The 21126-nt window shown below is 43.6% G+C and overlaps 2 protein-coding genes across 5 annotated transcripts in view; one reads left to right on the top strand and one right to left on the bottom strand.

Annotated features, from left to right (window-relative positions):
- Nucleotides 1-8288, bottom strand: part of dcst1 (DC-STAMP domain containing 1) — a 17500-nt gene extending 9212 nt beyond the window's left edge. For 2 of the 3 annotated variants that reach the window (XM_020710526.1, XM_020710527.1), the window contains exons 1-3: nt 7991-8288; nt 6436-6510; nt 6233-6361 (exon numbers count right to left, since the gene is read on the bottom strand). In XM_020710526.1, the coding sequence (XP_020566185.1) occupies nt 6233-6361; nt 6436-6510; nt 7991-8162 (376 nt within the window). In that variant the 5' untranslated portion in view covers nt 8163-8288. Of the gene's footprint in view, nt 1-6232; nt 6362-6435; nt 6511-7851; nt 7959-7990 lie in introns of those variants that run through there. The other variant, XM_020710530.1, reaches the window with a different exon arrangement.
- Nucleotides 8119-21000, top strand: dcst2 (DC-STAMP domain containing 2). Of its 2 annotated transcripts, XM_020710523.1 has the most exons (16): nt 8119-8380; nt 10879-11132; nt 12256-12426; nt 12598-12699; nt 12968-13162; nt 13340-13405; nt 13473-13686; nt 14069-14226; nt 14389-14553; nt 14626-14793; nt 16434-16534; nt 18242-18372; nt 18674-18801; nt 19527-19620; nt 19750-19917; nt 19995-21000. In XM_020710523.1, exons 1-16 carry the CDS (start codon nt 8271-8273, stop codon nt 20146-20148), a joined length of 2379 nt encoding a protein of 792 aa, XP_020566182.1. In that variant the 5' UTR covers nt 8119-8270; the 3' UTR covers nt 20149-21000. The 2 variants fall into 2 exon arrangements, with proteins under 2 accessions (XP_020566182.1, XP_020566184.1); XM_020710525.1 differs by lacking the exons at nt 19527-19620; nt 19750-19917; nt 19995-21000 and having other exon boundaries at nt 18242-18420; nt 18560-18787.
- Nucleotides 21001-21126: the final 126 nt, after the last annotated feature.

The raw sequence follows: 21126 nt of genomic DNA, 5'->3' as shown, positions 1-21126 counted from the left end.
TGGAAGCTGACGATTTCACTTTGACCCCCCTCCCTGATACGCCACTGAAGTCCCCACTTCTGAAAAAAGGTAAAGCTTCTGAAATCGAAGACCCTGAAGGCATTGTTTCCAAACTCTCTTGCCTCATTAACTCAAGATCTGACTCCATTGAAAAGATGGTGGGGGAGAACTGTATGAAAATTGAGGGTCTGAAAAAAACTATTGATTTCCTTTCGGAGGAACTGAAGGAAATGAAAACTAAAATGAAGGAGATGGACACAAAAGTTAAAATGGGGGAACAGCGCATGGGGTCCTGTGAAAGTCGCATTGAAGAGCTGGAGCGTTATTCTCGACGGTGGAACCTGCGGCTGGCCGGGGTTCCAGAAAACAACGCCGAAGATGTGAAAGCTAAAGTCATCAGCATCTGCCAGAAAACCCTACTGGATGAAAACATCAAGGTAAATGAAGGACTCGACATCGTGCACAGACTTGGAAGGAGGGACATTAATAAGACCACGCCACGGAACATCATTCTCCAATTTTCCTCCCGCGCCCTGAGAGATGCTCTCTGGAAAGCAGCCAAAAAGTCCAGATACCTGAAAGAAAACAACATGCGATTCTCTGAAGACCTCATCGCTTCTGACCGGGAGAAACGACGCCTCCTTTGGCCGCTGGTGAGAGATGCTCGGGCTGAAGGCAAAACGGCTTACTTTGTTGCTGGACGCGCCTTCGCCAACGGCACCGAGTTATTCCTGCCCCCATCCACCTAACTGTCAGCATGTTACCATCCTGAGGATGATGTGGGACACCACTCTGACTCCTTTCTGGTAGAAAACTTAACTTCAAGGTGTCTGCCAAACTTAGTTAAAATCTTTCTGTTTTGATCTTGGTTGTTAAAATGTGACTATTCACGTCACTTAGTTTTTAATGACATTATTAGGCTTTAAACATGTTAATATTCTGAGTAAGTGAAGCTCGAGTTCTAACGTGTTTCTTTAAGTAAGAAGCACTCTTCTGAAGTTCATATTTCTCCTTATTGTTCTCTGTTGAGAATTTGTTCTACTGTTCATGTCTTTATCGTTTCTTTCTTTTAATGCCAGGGGTTTAAGAAATATTTTGAAACGCAAAGCAGTTTTTTTTATTCATCAAACAATTTAAATGTGATTTTTGTTTTATTCAGGAGTCTCATAGCACAAAGGAAGATTTAAACTTTTGGAAAAGTCAGTGGGGTAAAGAAATATGGGGAGCTCATGGTTCTAAAAAAATGGCTGGTGTTTTGATTTTAAAGGATAAATTTCTTGGGGAAATCATCCATCACTACAGTGACCCTAATGGGCATTTGATTATTATGGTGCTGTTAATCTCCCACAATGTGGTGATCATTTCTAATGTATATGGCTACAACTCTCCTTTGGAAAACAGTCAGTTATTTGATTTATGGGATGGAAAAATTAGTTTGTGGCTTAAAAAATATCCTGAGGCCTTTTTGATTTTTGGTGGCGATTTCAATGTTGTTAATGACAAAACCTTAGATAGACACCCTCCTAAAAAAACGAATCCAAACAATAAGTATTTAGAAAATTTCATGGATAAATTTGAAATTGTGGATGCCTTTAGAGCAAAATTCCCTTCGTTAAAATCATTTACTTGGCACACCAAAGATTATTCTAAACAATCTCGGATTGATTACTGGCTGACGTCAAAAAGAATTAATGTCACTAATATTGATGTGAATTCTCATCCAGCTCCCTTTTCTGACCATATGATAGTCACCCTAAAGTTAACTCTCTCCCCAATGTCCAACATTCCCAGGGCTGTTTGCTGGAAAATAAATAACAGTCTTCTGTCTCACAACACTGTAATAGAAATGACAAAAAAAATAATCCAATCATACTGGGAAGAAGCTACTGAATTAAAAATATTCAGCCCTAAATGGGAATTATTAAAATTTGATATTGGGAAATTTATGAGATCTTATAGTAGTAACTTAGCAAAACTTAGAAGGAAAGAGGAAAATGAACTTTGCTCTAAAATTGTTGCCTTGTCTAATAAAAGCAGTGAGAACATCACTGAAAATGAGCTGATAGAACTTGGTGAATATCAGAACAAGCTGGAAGAGATGTATAAAAGGAAAACACAAGGTGCATTTATAAGATCTAGAGCAAAGTGGATGGAAGAAGGGGAACAATGTTCTTCCTATTTTTTTGGACTAGAAAATTCTAATTTCAGCAATAACTCTCTGGATTCTCTTCAAATTAACAACAAAATTGAAACAGATCATAAAATTCTTGGCTCATTTTGCTCTGACTTTTACAACAAACTTTACTCTTCTAATTACTCAGAAATTAAAACGCGTGAGCTACTAGATTCTATTAAACATTGTAAGATTATCAGTGAAACACATAAAAAACTCTGTGATGCCAGCATAACCTTAGAGGAAGTGCAAGATGCTATAATGATTCTTAAAAAGAACAAATCTCCCGGTAATGATGGATTGTCAAGTGAATTTTACAAAAACTTTTCAACAGAACTTAGTCCCTTTATCCTGGAGACGCTCACTGAAAGTATCAATCTGGGAAAACTACCCCCTACTCTAACACAAGGTGTTATATCACTAATACCCAAACCTAATAAAAATAAACTACAAATTGATAACTGGAGACCTATCTCGTTACTTAATAATGACTATAAAATATTAGCTCTAATTTTAGCCAAACGAATTAAACAAACCTTAACATCTATTATAGACGAATCCCAATCAGGATTCATGTCTAATAGACACATTACTAATAACTTCAGATTAGTTTTGGATTTATTGGATTATTCCGAACTAATAAATGAGAATAGTTTTATTCTGTTTTTGGACTTTTATAAAGCCTTTGATTGCCTAGAACATGAATTCATTTATCGATCTCTAGAAAAATTTGGGTTTGGACCATTTTTTATAAAAGCTATTAAAACTCTCTACAATAATTCTAACAGTACAATAAAACTTAAATATGGTACGTCTCCAAGATTTCAGGTGGGTAGGGGGGTACGCCAAGGCTGTCCAGTGAGCCCTTATTTATTTCTGCTAGCAGCACAACTGCTGGCAGCTTTCATCCAGGAAAATAACATCCATGGCATTTCAGTCGCTGATAAACACATTCTTATAAGTCAAGTTGCTGACGACACCACTCTTTTTCTGAAAAATTCAGATCAAATTCCCGTTGTTATCAACCTTATTCATAAATTCTCAGAAGCTTCTGGCCTTAAACTTAATATAAATAAATGTGAACTTTTACCTATTTCAGAATGCGATCACTCAGTTTTACATGGTATACCTGTAAAATCACAAATTACTTATCTTGGAATTATGATTTCTAAAAACACAGAGGATAGATGCAACCTAAATTTTAATCCCATAATTGAAAAGACCAAAAAGAGATTTAACCGCTGGCTTCAGAGAGACATCACTTTAAGAGGAAGAACTTTATTATCCAAAGCTGAAGGAATCTCCAGATTGACATATCCAGCACTTGCCCTAAATGTTAACGCATCCACATGTAAAACTGTTGATAAAATGCTTTACAAATTTATTTGGAAAAATAAAACTCACTACATTAAAGATAAAGTGCTTTTGAACACAATAGACGCAGGAGGACTTAATGTTTTAGATTTCACCACCTTAAACTACACCTTTAAAATCAATTGGATTAAGAAATTTCTTAGCAACCCAGATTCCTTATGGAATTTTATTCCAAACTATTTATTTTCTAAACTCGGTGGACTCCCTTTTCTTCTCCAATCTAACTATAACATTCAAAAGTTGCCCATTAAATTAGCAAATTTTCACAAACAAATGCTTCTGGCCTGGTCTCTAATCTATAAACATTCATTTTCTCCTCACAGATTTTATATCTGGAATAATACTAATATTTTGTACAAAAATAAATCTTTATTCTTCCCTTACTGGTTTCAAAATAATATACTCTATGTAAATCAACTTTTTAACTCAGGAGGGTGTTTAATGTCATATAATCAATTTTTGACCACTTATAATATTCCAGTTACCCCCAAAGAGTTTGCAATAGTCATGGATGCTTTTCCTGAAGGTGTTATAATGTTATTTAAAGGTCTTGTTCACCCTTTACCCTCACATTCAGTCTCTTTATTTGAAACAAATATTGGTAAGACCTGCTTTACAAGAACATCTACAAGAAATAAAAAAATAAGATCACTGTTTCAGAAAGATATTGCAGTTGTACCATATGTGACCCACTATTGGAGAAAATTTGCCCCAGATATTGAATGGAAGAAAGTTTGGACTCTGTCCTCTAAATATTTTATTTCAAATAAACCCCGGGATGTTTGTTTTAAACTTCTTCACAGATGCTACCCAGCCAAATCCTCATTACACATAGACATTGATAAAAACTGCTCCTTCTGTAAATTAGACACTGAAACAATTATACATCTTTTCTGGAAATGCCCCCCAACAGCAATTTTTTGGAAAGACTTCACCTCCTTCGTTCGATGTAAAGTTTATGAAAAATTTGATTTGATATACAAGGATGTATTATTTGGTTTTTATAGTGTTAATAATTCACTAAGAAGGGAATACTATTTAATTAACCTTTTGATAATACTAGCCAAATTCCACATACATAAATGCAAATTTTCTGAAAAAAAGCCCTTATTCAAACTTTTCATGATTGAGTTAAACCAATATATCAAAGCAATAAAATATTCTTCCAACCCCAAAGCTATAAGAACGTTTGACACCCTGGAATTTTTTAAATGTACAGAATAGCAACTTGCTGCTTTTTCTTCTCTTGTTTATAATTTTTTTTTTTTTTTTTTTTTTTTTCTTTCTCTTTTGTTCTTTATGCTCCCCTGGCACATTTTGTTACTCTTTGTTTTGTCTGTGTACTTAAAATTGACTTGAATTTGTATCTTGTATATCTTCAATAAAGTTATATAAAAAAAAAAAAAAAAAAAAGTCTTAAACCACAACAAACACACACAAACAGTTTTTAAATCTCCTTGATGAAATCAGAGGTCAACAGTTTAGTTCTCCTTCCAGGTTTGTGTTTCTTCACATCCAAACATCCCAGAGTTTGGTCCAAGTCATCTTTCTAACTGAAACACTTTTCTAAGAACGTCTGGATTATTTTAAGATGTTAAACTAAAGAAGAAGTAATAACAACATTTAAGGAACAGCTTTAAGGTGAAACAGACACAATTAAACTAAATTCAAACAATTTAATCATCTAAAAAGAAATAAAACATTCATGTTAAAGTTTTCAAAGACTTCATCTTTGATTAAGACAAAAGAAAAACTAATAAAACTTCAACATGTTCACTTTTAGGGTAGCTGCAAAAAACATAAATATGTTAGTCTTTTTAATGTAATTTTATAAAACACATTGTGATCATATAATTGTTCAAAAATTACAGTTGCCTTTGCACTAACATTGAAATAAATGTAAAAAAAAAACACTATTTAGAAAGAATATTTGTTTTTTTGTGAGGTTACATAATATTACATGTTAATAAACTGAAGGGAAAACCAACTACCAGGGTAAAATGTTAAATAACTTAGTTGAAAATTATGACTGAAAAAACAGCTGCAACTTCCAGCTTTTTCTGCCACAATCATCACAAACATGCAGGTGAGATCATGGAGGGACTGTCCATCAATACAGACTACAGAGTTTCTCCTTTTTTAATTTTGGATGCTGGTGAGCCGCGGGTTTTTTGTCAAGGAGAAAAGTGTGCCTTGGCTCAAAAAAGGTTGAAAAACACTGGTGTGGAGGACAGAACATCATCAGATTATCAGAATCATTTTTTGTGTTTACAATTGAAAATTGTTACAAGACTCAAGAAGCTGAAAAACAGACAGAAAACATCCTTTGTGCAGAAATGAGAGGTAGTCAGTGTGTGAATATGCATTTGTGAACCGATGAAATTACTGACAATAGAACAGAAATCAAAGCATTTTAGTTTGGCTATTAAAAAATGGTGACTCAGAGGTTCCCTGTGAGAACGTAGCATCAGAACCAACTCAGCATATGAAGGGTTACAAACAAAAGTGATGCAAAGAAAAAAACACAATGAATGACATTTACATCATCAGATAAACCAGAGTTGTTGTCCTTTCTAAGTCTGGATTTTCTATAACCAGATTTGAAAAAGTCACAGAAAAACTGCATATATATAAAAGGTGTTTTCCTGCAGAAGCTTTTGTTTGTTTGTTTGTTTGTTTGTTTACCTTGAAACAGCACTGACAGCACCAGGATCATCAGGTAGGAGCGACCCCGAGAACCAAGCATGCTGGGAAACACAAGGAGGATGGAACACCTGAAGCATGAAGACAGAGCTGCCCCGGCCACGCACAAACCTGCAGCACACACACGGGTTACTCTGTGTGGGTGTGTGTGTGTGTCAGGCCCAAACATGAGCGTAAATCCTCACCAACAAAACCAAACCCTGCAGCCAGCTTCAGGTCAAAGGTCAAAGGGAGGCTGTGTGCGAACCCCAGGAACAGAACTGCGGACAGACGACAGAAAGGTCAAAGACTACAGATCCCAGAGTCTGAAGATCAGAACAGCCTCTTCCCCTAAACCAGTGCTTCTCAAATAGTGGGGCGCGCCCCCAGGGGGGGGCACGAAGCGATGCCAGGGGGGGCGCGCGGTGGTGGCGGTTTTAGGCACAGGTTTGTCCGGTGCGCAAATTTAACGTGGGGGCAGCGGTGACAGCGGCTCAGTGCTTGGAAAATAATCTGGTCCACTATTCGGTTCCTATTGTCTGTTCTGTCTGTCCGCGGCTGCGCGAGTGAGAACGAAAGGGGAGGGGTGGTGTGGGCCCTGTCTGCCAGGGGAATCGGGGCACGCGGACCACTGCTACCGCTGCCTGTTGCCCAAGATCACCGCTGCCCTTAGATTCCTAAGCTCATGCTAACAATGTCATTCTTTATGAACTATTGTAGACATTTTGATGACGTGTCTTTATTTTCCATCCATGTTTTCTTTGTCTGCCTGTGGTTTAGTTGGTGTCAGACAGACATAAAGACAGCAGGTAATGCAGGAAAACAGCTGCACTTTTATGAGATCAGAAATAAACAATCCGTCATTTAGAAAAAAAAAATCAGCACGTTTTTACCTATTTCTTCAGACTAAAAACGTTAAATATATTGGTGCTGCTGTGTTAATGTTTCAGATCAATTTAGATTTAATATTATTTATTGATTGAATTATTTTTTTCAGCATCAAATGGTTCAGTTGGTCAAAATGTTTCTAGTTTAAATAAGGAATGACAGATTTTTTTTATTTCAGGTACTTTCAGCTTCTTTTCTGTTTTAGACTAGAACAGGGTTTCTGTGGCTAAATAAAGTTAATATTTGTTGAAAGTGGATTTATTTTGCTTTTTTCTTTTGTTAGTGTTAAAAGATACAATTTTAGGTATACAAATTTTATAGATACTGACCTGATGTATTGTCACCGCGCGAGTGTGTCTGTGTGTGTGGGGGGGGGGTATGGGGGGGGGGGTCAGGGGGGGCGCGAAACATTTTCTTTTCCTAGGGGGGGCCTGGCAAAAAATAATTGAGAAGCACTGCCCTAAACCGAGAGGCCTATGTCAAAACAAAGAAAGATCGAGTTGGATTTATGCTGTTGTTGTATTTTACTTTGTTCTTATTACTGAAAATTGCTTGAAATCAATCAATCACGTTCAAAAATCACAAGTAACATGTTATGGTTAATGTGGTAACTACTATCTGACCAATCTTCTGATTAAAAATAAAATAAAAATATTACCTCATAAAAATCATTAAAATGTATTTCCTTCTTAATTACTTCAATCTGCTGACATTTAATAAAGTTTGTGGATCACCATGGTAACCAGTGGTGCCTGTTGAAGCAGCATCTCCGAGAAGCAGATCCTGTTTGTAATCCAAAATCCGATTGAATGCTTTTCTAAAGGAAAAACCACAACCTCGGTTTTCAGTGGGATCCAGGTGTAACCGGGTTACCTGCGCCGCTCAGCCCTCCGAACAGGCCTCTGAGCACCAGGCGGGCCGCGGGAAACGCCGCCAACAGACCGAGGAGGACCCCGCGCACGCGCAGGAACAACCTACGAAGCGCCGCCGGAGCCAACGCCAGTGTCTGGACCAGAGCCGACCCGGGACGGCCGTCCTCCGACATTTTCCTGCGTGTCCGTGGAAACGGCCTCACTGGGATGGAGAAGGAGGTTCACGAAGGTTCCTGCCGTTGACTTGGTGAGCTCTGGAGAACGACGCTTTCGGTTCGCAAATGGACACGATGAGCAGCGGGGAGGAGGAGAGGCCCTCGCTGAGGAGAGAAGTTCGAATCCCGGTGGAGAGAGGCGGGAATACCAGGACCTTCAGGGGACTTTTGAAGAGGTAAAGACCCGGATGCGAAAAGGCGGCAGTTCGCGGAGCGCGTGCCGTTTGTGATTAACGGTTAGCTAGTTTTTCTGTAGTTTCGATGCATTTTTTGAGTGTTACTGCAGAAAAAACTCAAATGCGACCGTTTTTCTTAAAAGTTGCGATGAAATGCCATTTTATTTTAAATAATAGCAGTATTTTTCCTTAATTTTAAACTATTATCATAACCAGCATAATATGTTGAAAAGTAGAATTTTAAAGAAATTCTAAAAGTCTGAATCATTTTTCCGTTTAATAATAACAATAATCTGTTTAGGTAATAGTTAAATGTGTCTGTTGGTCACTTTGTCTTATTATGTTTCTTTTATTTTGTTAATTAACTTCCATTTTTCTCTGAAGTCCTTCAATTCTGAAATCGGAGTTAGAAAGGTCACTTTAACACTTGGATCTCTGTTAAAAGAATCATTTGAACACTTTGTAATTGTATAATAATTTATTGGTTGTGCTTCCATTTCTTTGTCAACAAATCGTTAGATCTTTCTATGTGATAACTTTAAATGAGCTCATATTTCACTGACAGAACTTAAACACTAGATTATTACTTTAAACCTATGCATGGTAAAGTCTTTGGGGTAAGATGACTGTCAATAAGAAACGTATGCAAAAATACAAATTTGTGCACAAACTAATACTTTGTGCACTAGTTAAAATATGAATTAAACATTTAGTTTTACGTTTGGCAAGTCTGTTTTGAATATGACTCTTGTTTGTCTTAAATCTGAAATTTCACAAAGGTTCTCCAACAAACTCAGAGGCATTTACATCGAGTCCAAAAACATCCCATTCCACTGAACGTTCACTTCATTTATTAAACTAAAACAGAATTAAACTGTTTAGAACAGGGGTCACCAACCCTGTGCCCGCGGGCGCCAGTGCGCCCGCGAGCACCCCTTGTGGCGCCCGCAGGGAATGCACCCAAAACAAATCTTTTTTTTTTTATTGAAGCAAATATTCAACAAACAACCACGGCATGTCTGTCAATGACAACAATATCAATTCTGAGATAAAGGTAGACAAAGAAAACCCAAATATGTAAACAAATATAACTTAAAAAATAATCACTAAAAGTAAGGGTCTATTACAAAAGTTTAAATAGATCAAATAAATTACACAATTTCTGGACATTCTTATGATTCATGTAATGTAAAGATTTTGAGAATAGGTTGAGGTGGTTGAGTAATCCATTAATGTGAGGATTAATATTCCTGTCTGTTTTAATTTACATTTATGTTTAAAAAGTTAAAATTAAGTTAAAGTTACAAAGGTTTAAAAGTTTAGCTTTAGTGTGTTCAATAAATATTTATCTTGTTCGGCTGCAACCTAAAGTCTGTTTTGAAATTAGGCTCCCTCTGCAACTGAGTTTGACCCCCCCCCTGTAATACGAGTCTAGAAAATTCATGCATGTTTTTGTGTGTAAAATGAGCAAATAAAAATAGGGCACACAAAAGGAAGTCCTCAAATTGTGTTTTTTTTTTTTTTTTTTTTTTTGGGGGGGGGGGTGCTAGGAGGTTTTTAGTGGCGCCCTTCATACCACTTGGTGCCCATGAAATAGCCCTCGGTCTCAAAAAGGTTGGTAAACCCTGGTTTAGAAGAATAATGATGTTTCTGGACTTGATGAATATGCCTGTGAAGGATTTTTGTTAACAGGGGAAATTTCGTATTCGAAACAAAGACAAATCGTATTCACAACAGATACGTAAAAAGTAAAACTAAATGTTGGATTCATATTTTATGTTTTGCACAAAGTATTAATTTGTGTATATATAAACACACAATGGATATACACGAATAGTTAAATTCACACACAGAACATTTACAGAATTTGTTTAATTCACACATGGTAAATTCTCACATGCATACATGTAAATACATTTTGTGTAAATGTAATGGTTAAATTAATACAGTTGGTAAATTCAAACAGTGTTGAAGGAGAACATAACTGTTTACCTCCAGTTTTATAAAAAGTATTTCTCTTTTTGAGCAAGATCTTTAGATGTGATTTTTTTTTATGGTAAACAAGGGACTTTATCCCCATGTCAGCATCATCGTCACAAGGAAGCGCCGACGCTAAAATCGCGATGTGGCGACATGTTTGATTGGTTAGACTGGTGATTTCTGGCTGAGCTGCTTGATTTGCGGCTTGGTTACGCTGTTAAGAAAATATCTGGGAATTGGTTGAATTGCACCTTCACACATTCTAAAGGGACTTCTTTTAGAACGTGTACAGCGGAACAGTGAGAACAAACTAAACTGTATTAGAGATTTCACACACTCAGGTATGTGGGCGGGACTTTACCTTTATGACAGCCATTTAACTTCTATATTTACTGTTTTTCCAGTTAGTATCCAGATGTCTACGATGTTTAATAATTGTGAAGCTTTGCACACGACACTGCGCTGCTTTGAGCACATCAGCCTGCAGGTCGTCTCACTCTGTGGCCTCCTGTCTCCAGGTCGACTGGGCGCCTCCGCAGAGGGAGGGAGGTGCAGGCTCACCTAGTGGAGGGGGGAAAGAACCTGGCGGCGTTTTCCTCTGGGCTGCTGCTGGCCTCTCTGTACGGACTCATGGCCGTCTTCCTACAGAAGCAGTCTTTGTGGTTTTGCGTCTACACCACGGTGGTGCTGGCTGGCCTGGCGGCGTTCAGCATGGGACTGTCGGCAGGTGCCCGCGCCAACATTACAGTGATGCTACCATCAATGTGTTCAGGTCAGTCTGAGGCCAGCGTTCGGACCAGGCTGACATTTTCCCCAAGTAACAAAGGCTACGTTCACACTGCAGGGCTTAATGCTCAATTCAGATTTTTTGAAAAATTTAGATTTTTTTTTCCAAGACCGTTTACATTTCCAATGAAACATGAACTTTTGTGATCTCCTTGCGGGGCGCATGCGGGTCACCGTGAAGTGACCCGCATGCGCAGAAGAGTCCTCAACGGTGAACGACGTCACTGTTGTTTGTGGAAGTAGCTAACGTTAGCAATGGATGTCAACAACAGTGTTGTCAACTGCGGAGCTCTTTTTGCATTAATACATTTATTTTCTCAAAGGAGCAGCACAATTACAATCTTCTCATTTTAAGAAGGCATTGGAGCCAGGGTCATCTGGACCCACTGTTGTGGAATGGGGATGTTTATGTGCTGCAGCCGCGAGCAAGTGTGTGTAAGAGAGAGGGGGGCAGTGGGGGCGCGCATTCATGTTGTGTGTTAGGGAGGAAGGAGAACGATGATAAAAGAAGGCTCCCCCCAGCAGAACTGCTATTGACTCTTTATTAACCCGCTCTGGAGAATCTGAGGGTCCGAACTGGGAAGTGAACCCCCAAGGAGGATCCGCCTTCGGTCCCCCGAGCTTCTGACCACGGTGGGAAAGGGGAAAAAAAGTAATAGTGGGAAAGGTTCAACACCACGCTCGGACATTTAGCTGGAAATGTTTCCAAAAACCGTCCGGTTGCGATCAGAGTCCTGGAGTTTGGCCTGAATAGAGCTGTCACCCCAAATATGAATCCAATCGGTGACCTGGCTTCCCTTCCACTGACTGGTCTCAGCAGCATCGTCCGCCATGGTTGATGTTTATGTTCTAGTTCCCGCCTACTTCAATGCAGAATGATGACGTTTGTAGTGTATCGATGACGTACGGGTCGGATTCATGTGGCCTGACCGGTCAGACGGAGGTCGCATTTGAAAAGATCAGATACAGGTCACATAGGGGCAAAAAAAAAGGAATTGGGTGGTTTCAGCCTGCAGTGTGAACGTAGCCAAAGACTCGTGAAGGGCACACCCCCCAAACAGCTTCTGTGTGGGCGGAGCCTGGAATGATGCTGTCCTCCACTTTTTCAGCTCGAGGCCGGAGTTTCATCCTGCTTCTGTTTATGTCGCTGCTGCTGTCCGGACCACTGGACAACACATTAGAGAACACGGAGCGGGCCGCCTCCAGCCTGCTGTGTGGAGCCGAGGTGGCGGCCAATCAGACAAAAGAACTGATGCAGAAAGCAGCCACACCCCTTTTTTGTAAGACACGCCCAGCTTCATCAAATCCTGCAGCCGGTTCTGTGACCAGCAGAGTCAAATTGATCTGAATCTTTACTGATCCAGGGAGTTTATATTTCAGTAGCTTTCAGTTCAGGAAGTTCTCCCTGAACTATTTTACGATCCGATTCCAGCCTCAGCTTGTCGTTGCAGCCGTGATGGACGACATCAGAGAGATCAGCAGCAACGCTCGCGCCGTCGCAGGACGAGTCCAGGACTTCATCAACGCGCTGACCGACAGCGTTCGGCACGTCGGTGAGCTGCTCCTCACTTTCAGTCGGGTTTGACACCACTGAAGAAGAAGTTTACAGACTTTATTTTTGAGATGATTATTTCAAAGAAAAACAGCCTACTTCTAAAGTGTCACAGTAACTTAAAACTGTACCAGCTCCTTTACCTCAGTACACGCTCTAAGTTCTCCTTCCCCCTGTGGGTGACTAGGTCCTAAAGTCTGTTCTATGAAGCTTTAAAAACTTTAAAAGTCTCAAACTTATAGGAACCCTGTCTGAAACCTGACCTGCAGCTCGCACTCTGAGGAACGTGCTCCACTTCCTGGTGGACATCGGGGACATCTGCAACGACAACCTCGGCGTTCCTCACAGGAAGTGTCGGGAGCTGTTTGCCGGGGCCCGCAGCGACTGCGCTGACCTGCTGGGGGACTTCAACTTCCTGTGTGACATCTTGGACACCTTCTTGCCGCTCTGCAACATTGCTCGTGGTGCGTTCACTTACATCAGGCGAAGCATTGACGCAGCAGACGTCCTCAGAGTCTTCAGTTGTAACGTAAAGAATCTATGGAGTCAAAGACCCAAACATCTCTTTATTTCTCTGGGAATGCTGTGGTGACCTAGAGTGACCTTTGCACTACAAACGTTGAAGGTGTTTGTCTCTGCAGCCGGTGAGTTCTTCTGCATCATCCCCTCCTACCTGGCCGCTCACCTGAAGCAGCGGTTGGCAGAGCGTGAGTTTTAAAGAGCATCCTTGGTCTTAACTCAGCCTCAGCTGATTGGTCCGTCTCCCTCTTCCAGCCACAGTCGCAGCTTTCAGGAAGATGATGCGAGAATTCGACTTCAACATCTCTGCGTCCGTGAAGCTGGACCTGGACGTGAACAGCAGCCGCTCCGTGCAGCAGGTCTCTCAGGACATCATGAACGAGATCTCATCCGACCTGCGAGTGTTTGAGAAGCTGAGGGAGCCGCTGGTGTACTGCAGCCTCCTCCTGCTCGCCTGCTCCTTCCTGAGGTCTGACCGCCGCCCTCAGATCTGCCCCACCCTCATCTAAGATGCCCGCCGCCGAACATCCGACCCGCACAACACTGTCACTACTTAACCAGAACAGCAGCACTTTGGTCAGAACTGGGAGGTCCCACTTCCCAAGGAGGAAGCTCTGCTTCCTTTACAGATAAAAATGTATTATTTTAGTTCATATTTGGAACAAAAAGATATTTTTACACAAATGTTTATGAAAGAAGATTTGAAGAGCCTCAAAGTGGTAAAGTATATTTTATTTTTTCACAAGAATGCGTCTCACGGGCTGTCAAACTGAAGGGGGCGGTACAGAAAACCGGCACGCCTTCATTTGGTTCACACTCCAACCCCTGATCGTTGTGTTGTTGTTGTGCAGGGCTGTGCGGTACAGGCGCAGGTATCTGCGTGATCTCAACTTCGACAACATTTACATCACGGCTCAGTTCAGAGAGCTCGACGAGCTTCTGAGCTCAGGGGGCGGAGCTTCAGTGCTACCACTGACACGGAGGGAGGCCAACACCTACATCACCCCACGTCAGTGCACGTGTGTGTGTGTGCATTTTGTATGTGTGAAAAAGTGTGTGAGGGAGGGGTTGATTATGTGTGCCCACACGTGTGTGTGCATGTTTGAATGTGTGTGTGTGTGACAGGGATGTGCGTATTTGTGCGTGACTGTCAGTCTTGTCTGTCCTGCAGGGTCCTTGCAGCTGTCCTTCAGGGAGCGGCATGCTGTCCTGGTGGGCGTGGCCTCTGTCCTCAGACACACGCTGATGGGCGGCCTGCTGGTGGTTCTGGACTACCTGGTGTTCTGGATTCTGGATCAGGTTCACCTGCAGGTCAAGGGGGACGTGATCGCCCGAGGTGAGACGTGACCTGCGACGGGATTTGAACTGGTATTCGAGCTGAGTGGTAACCATGACAACGCTTCATCAGCTCCGGTCAGGGTGGCGGTGCAGGTGAACGGGTCGGGTTACGCCTCGGACATCTTCAGAGATCTAGTGGCTTCGTTTGACATCCTGCAGGGAGGAAACGTCACCGTCATCAGCAGGAAGTGCCTTCTGGAGCCGCTGCAGCCCGACGCCTCCACCTGCTGTCTCCTCGGTACAAGATCACACAGGAAGTGACATCACACACGAAGCAGTGCCTTTGGAGCAGAGTGCTCTTGGTCTGTTTGTGTCACTGCAGAGTTTAAATCCTCTTAGAAGGTGGTGGAGAAATGTCAACATTCAAAACAAACAGGAAACAGTCAAAGGCACGATCCGTGCTGCGTTTGAGGTCACCACAAAGGGTCAGAAAAAGCAGCTTCTTAACCTAAAATGAGAGAAGACTGGCCAGTAGCAAAAACCAGACAGGATCTGTCTCCACCAACCACCACAGAAAAGTATCAGTCGACAAAGGAGCAGCGATGTAGAAGAAATGCAGCATCTGTGAAGCATTTAGTGTGGAAGAAGAAGAAGGAAATGATTCACTCAGCACACAGTAATGAGAATAAATCCATAAAAAACATCAATATTAAAATCTGTTTGTTAAAAAAGTCAACATATTATTTAAAAAATACAATAAATCCATAAAATATTCAGAAATTAAAATTCAATGAGGTTCTGAACGTGTGATGCTCAGTTTTCCTGTCTTCTACCTCGAGGGACCAAAGACGTCCTCAGTCTGTCTGTGGAGCAGCGTCTGCCTCTGAACAGGCTCCTCCTCCTCACCACGGCCCTGAACTAGAACAAAGTCCTCTGCTCCCCCGGGGCCAGTTTCAGTCCAGCCACGGGCCTGGCCTGATGGAGACGTTCCTCTTACCACCGGCACACCGCCCGCCGCACAGGGGAGGGAACTCGCCGCCATGACTGATGACTGGCTCTTCCTGTAAAGGTGGTCTGTATTGGTGGTCCAGTCCAGCTTGTTATCCAACACCCCCCTCCCCCCAGGTACTGGTAGGACTGTACCATCTCCACGCTGTCGCTCTGATGTATGTGGGCCGAGGTGCTGGAGGCTTTCTCCTAAAGTCCAGGACCATCATCACACTCAGGGGTCCTGCACCCCCCGTCAGTTAGGCTGGATAAAGCACAACTGATGTTCCTTCATCACTTGTAGCGAGCACAGGAGATGAGGAGATGAAGTCGTGTCTCAAATATGAATCCATAAACGTTCATAGTTTTAGACAATGCTGCGTTCAGGAGCTCCAAAAAAACACTAGGAATTCAGAAGATCTGTGGAGCTGACAGTGTTTTTGTATTCCCTGTGCTTAATAAAGTTAAGAACATTTTTAGAAGAACACATCCCCTTGATGTTCTCCACAGGAGATGATTTCAACATGATTCCTCTGTACTCACTCATGGAAAACACCGGAGCTTGTTGTGTAAAGCATGCATGAAGGAGGGACGGGGCCGGAGAACCTTCAGGAACGTGGGAACCTTTGGTTTGTGGATTTCACCTCCAGGCTGCGACGACAGACAGACGTGTCTGATCATGACCCGACCCTCCACGAAACCAAACATGAAGGAGGACTGACGCTGCAGAGCCTGAAACCTGGGAACAATCACACCAAAGATCAGCTTTTCCTCAATGAGTTTCCTTCAGGTTTTGTTCAACACTGAAATGATGAGGAAGTTCTGCTAAAGCAGCAGGATTGATGTTTTGGGAAATGGTTCTCTGACTTTCCTTCACATGGAACTGTCAGAATGTTGTAGCTGTGATGTTCTGCAGATGTTCTGTTGACCCTGGTTCTCCTGGGTCTGCAGGGTTCCTGCTGGCTCTGGCCCTGTGTGCGTCTCTGACCGGGGGCTTCGTGCAGCGCTGCAGGCGGCTGGTTTGCGCCTCCTACCATCCGGAGCGAGAGCAGGTGAGACGGATCAGCTGCTGGAGCTTTGTGTGTCTCTTTGTCCTGACGGGCGTGTCTGTTTGCAGGAATCCAGTCTGTGTGTGTGCACGTGTGCGAGGAAATGAGTCTGATGAATGACCATGGCGTACATGTTTGCAGCCAGACCAAGAAACAGAACATTCCACACAAAACCAGACACCGGGTTTGTTCAGAACCGTCATGTAGCTCAGAGCGCAGAAGTTCATTCATTAGCTTCCTCTGGTGGTTTGGGTGAGAGCTCCGCTGAGGTAACATCACACCAGGGAAATGTGTTTGCTGCAGCGTTCACGCCTCGTTTTCATGAGCAGCCGTTCTCTGCCATGGAAATGTGTTTCTTACGGCTTCCTGTAGCCTTTTTCTGATGGTAAAGAGAGAAAATTCAGCTTAAAACTGCATTTCTGATTTATTCAAAACGTTTTGAATCACGGACTGATGAAAAAGATTCTATTTGTGACGTAGAAAATACCTAAAAAGATCGATCAAAAGATAACCAGAGTGAGACTTTAAGGCAGTCTGTTCTGCAGAAACCTGAGAGACTTGAGGAGGAAGGTCTTTCATTCTCCTGTCCAGCAGTTTTACCAACATGACGTCATCAGTCAGGTTTTTTCTGCAGAAGCCTCATGTTGTGGTTGACGTTTCTCTGTGTGAATGATCATGAATTCTGCACGGCGCCACTCGCAGGTCTCACCTGGAATAATCGTACTTCACACATCCTGATCTCCGGTTCACCGATCAGGAGGAGAAGATCCTCTGGAATCAGTTCAGGTTGAAGCCAACATCAGAACAAAGGTGTGAACTCCTGTCTGGAACTCAAGTCTGCGTCATTTTCTAACTAAAAACCCTGGAGTGCCGTTGCTATAGCAACAGACATGATGGACAGCTTCACTAAGGTTGGGGGAAGGAGACGGTCATGTGTCAGTCTGCTGTATTTCAAACACGGGCTCTGTGAGTGGAGTTTGATCTCATTCAGTGATCATACCTGCAGTCTCACCTGGACAGACTCACCTTTGCAGGTGCAGCAGAACAAGCCGCCTCTTCTCCTCTTTTGGGTCTCGTTTGCCTCAGAAAACGTTCTGCTGGTTCCAATCTTTGCTGCCTGACTCCAGCTCCTGTCTTCTCCGATGGACTCCGCCCCCCTTGTGTTTCTGTAGACCCCTCCCTGCCCATCAGCCTCTTCTCAGGTGGTCAACCATGAACCCCGCATGAGAGGCGATTGGAGGTTTCCCTTCTTTTGTGGAGCTGCAGACGCACCTACGCTCCAGAGAACCCTGAAGGCAGAGTTCCTGGTTTTAAGCCCCGCCCTCACCTGCTTTCTTAGAACGATGGGTTTTCAGGGGCAGCTGCTGTGGGTGAAAGGTCACACTCAGGCATGACAAGGATGGCATGGAATGAGACGGGTCAGAACCTGCCCACACTCAGACCTGAACCAGGGCGGAGCTTAGGCGTCTTCGTCTCGGGGGCAGTCCGGGGGAGTCACTGGAATGAGCAGGACCGCTGATAAATGCCCCGCCCACCCTTCAGCTGGATTGGTTGGCTTTCACACACGGTGCTTTCTGTAGAGAACCTGTTTTCATCTCCATCTTCATCAGCTCCATCATGGCGTCACTCTGTCAGCAGCTGATGGTCAAATGACCTCAGAGCTGCGGCGCCGCCGAAACATGGAGTCTGAGGTTTTCCTCTGTGCATCAGGAGAGGATCCTCTTCCTCCACAAGAAGATCCTGGATCAGAGGAGAGCGGCCGGCTCGGCTCTGAGGAGGGCGGCGGTGCGGTCCCGAGGTCACCGGGAGCGAGGAGGTCGTCTTCGGGCTCTGCTGATGCGGTACAAACGCACTTCCTGTTGGACTGCTCAAAGGCTGATCATTTTAAAGTGAGGAAGAGTTTGTGAACTCTGCAGTTTGATCTGTTTGTGTCTGATGACTTTTTGTCAGATCTAATTTGTTCATTCAGACTTTTTTAATCTTGATTTTCATTCTGCCTGTGTGTCAAACACATTTATTTAAACCCAGTGAAAAACCTCCTCCTTCGAGCACCAACAGGTGTGTCAGGATTCAAACCTGAAGCTGCTGCCGTTTGTTGGTTTCTGTCGGGTCTGGAGGATCTTCATCTGCTTGCTGACTCAGGTTACCTGGAGGAGCTTACCTGGTGCAGGTGTTGGGCCTGGCGTCCTCAGTCACCTGTTTGTCATGTGGTGAAACCGTAAAGGTGAGGGAGCCCGACACGGTGACCTGCAGCACGCCGCAATGTTCAGGTAAAGCCCTGATGCCAAAACTATGAGCAATAGAGTACCTGAGGCCAGGTGTGTGTCTGTGTGTGTTCATGTGTTCATGCATGTGTGTGTGTTCATGCGTGCATGTGTGTGTCTGTGTGTGTTCATGTGTGCATGTGTGTGTCTGTGTGTGTTCATGCATGCATTTGTGTGTCTGTGTTCATGCATGCATGTGTGTGTCTGTGTGTGTTCATGTGTGTGTCTGTTTGTGTCTGTGTGCGTGCATGTGTGTGTCTGTGTGTGTTCATGTGTGTGTCTGTTTGTGTCTGTGTGCGTGCATGTGTGTGTCTGTGTGTGTTCATGCCTGCATGTGTGTGTCTGTGTGTGTTCATACGTGCATGTGTGTGTCTGTGTGCGTGCAAGTGTGTGTCTGTTTGTGTCTGTGTGCGTGCATGTGTGTGTCTGTGTGTGGTCATGCGTGCATGTGTGTGTCTGTGTGTGTTCGTGCGTGCATGTGTGTGTCTGTGTTTGTGTGTGTGTGAGTGTGTGTGTCTGTGTGTTTTTGAGTGAGTTGAACAGAGGGAGTTTTCTGTTGACTGTAGGATTTACAGTAACTGTGGTCAGAGGCCACGCCCCCTCCGGCCTTCAGGAGCTGTGTTCTCTGCACGGTTCCGTTTCAGGTCTTCTGTGGACCAGCTGGTCCTCAGGAGAACTGCTCACGTTTCCGTCTTTCACGCCTTTCTGCACAGCTCTGTCTGTTTCTGCAGGCGTGTTCTGTCGGCCGTGTTTCCAAAGTTTGGGAGGCGTGTGCTTCATCTGCCAACGACCTCCGACCTTCCAGGAAGACGAGGAGGAGGAGCTGTGAGTGTTTGTGCACGTGAAACACGCACAAACACACCACACAACACAGACACACAAACTACAAAGAGCCACAAATAATCTGCACAACAAACAGACGTTGAGTTCTGATCCGTTCAAACTCTGTTTCAGAGACTCCAGTGATGAAGAACCGCTGTCCCTGAACGCAACACTCAGCACCGACACGAGGAGGAGGAAGATCTCCATGGCAACACGTGGCCCCACACCCGGAGGAGGCGAGGAAGATGAGTCGGAGCGCAGAGACAGCAGCGTCCACATCCTGGTCGGGTCGGAGCTCAGGTAGGACCGTCTGTGAAGGTCTTGGGTTTCATCTGCTCGTCTGGAAGGAAGCCTATCAGAAACCTCTGTTTTCCCAGTTTGGCTGCTGTCAGTGAAGCAGACATGGACTACCAGAACTTATCCGGGTCCGACGACTCTGACAGCGACGATTCTTTTCATCTGGCTCTGTCTCCAGAAGCCTTCATCCTCCAGAACCGATCTCCTGCTCCACATCAGGACCACGAGTCCTGAAGCTCCATTAAAGAGATGAAACCCAAAGAGGTTCTGAATGTGCTGGTCAGCAGGCATGAGCAGCTTTCAGGTCTCCAGGGAAAGCGTGAGATTGTCTGCACAACGTCTGCGCAGCTGACACTCAGCCATCAGAACCCAAGAACTGGAGAGGCAGAACTCAGCAGCTTATCCTGAATCTTTGCTTGTTTTAAACTGGTTCTGATCCCTTTTGGATGGAACAATCCTTTCTGATCATCCATCCATCTGCTTTTCCGGTTCTGGGTCATCAAGGAACCTGAGTAAAGCAGAAACTTCCTCCAGTTCTGCTGGGAACTCCAGTAGCAGCAGCTGCACCACCTCTCCACCTGTCAATCTCCCGCTCCATCCTTTTCTCACTCGTGAAGAAAACTCCAACCTACTTCTCCTCCTCGACTTGGGAGGGGAGCCCCCACCACCCCAATCTGCAGGTCCAGAGACACCGTCCCGGACCTCCACACCATGGATGATTCTGCTTGATGGTAAATATTCTGCTCTGTTCTCCAACAGGAGATCCTCATGAACTAGAGACGTCCTGCTCGACTTGGACTCGTGACTTGTTAGTCTGGACCTGTTGGCTGCAGAGCAGAAACTTCACATTTAGAAAAAGTTGAAACATCTGAGCATAAAACCAGAAAAAAGCCTGCTAAACCAGCATCAGCGAGTCCTACAGGAATTATGGGATGTCGCCTTTAGAACTTCATGGATCCACAGGGGAAACTTCTCAGCCACCGTAGCTTCATTATTGTAGAAAAGCCACAACACGCAAATACCGCAATGATATTCCAGCTGACAGGAAGCAGCTAAACCTTTCAGAATAAAGGCATTTTCACCAGAGAGTGCCTTGTTGTGTGTGGGGGGAAGGGGGCTCTGCTTTTGACATGCCTCGCTGTCTGGGGCGGGGTTAGGAAATGACCATATTTGGTCTCAACATGGCTTTTTTTTATGTCTAACTGATCAATA

This window comes from Oryzias latipes, chromosome 16 (assembly GCF_002234675.1).
Source record: "Oryzias latipes chromosome 16, ASM223467v1".
NCBI classification, from domain to species: Eukaryota; Metazoa; Chordata; class Actinopteri; order Beloniformes; family Adrianichthyidae; genus Oryzias; species Oryzias latipes.
Note: the sequence above shows the minus strand (reverse complement) of the source record. Positions and strands in the feature narration are given on the sequence as shown.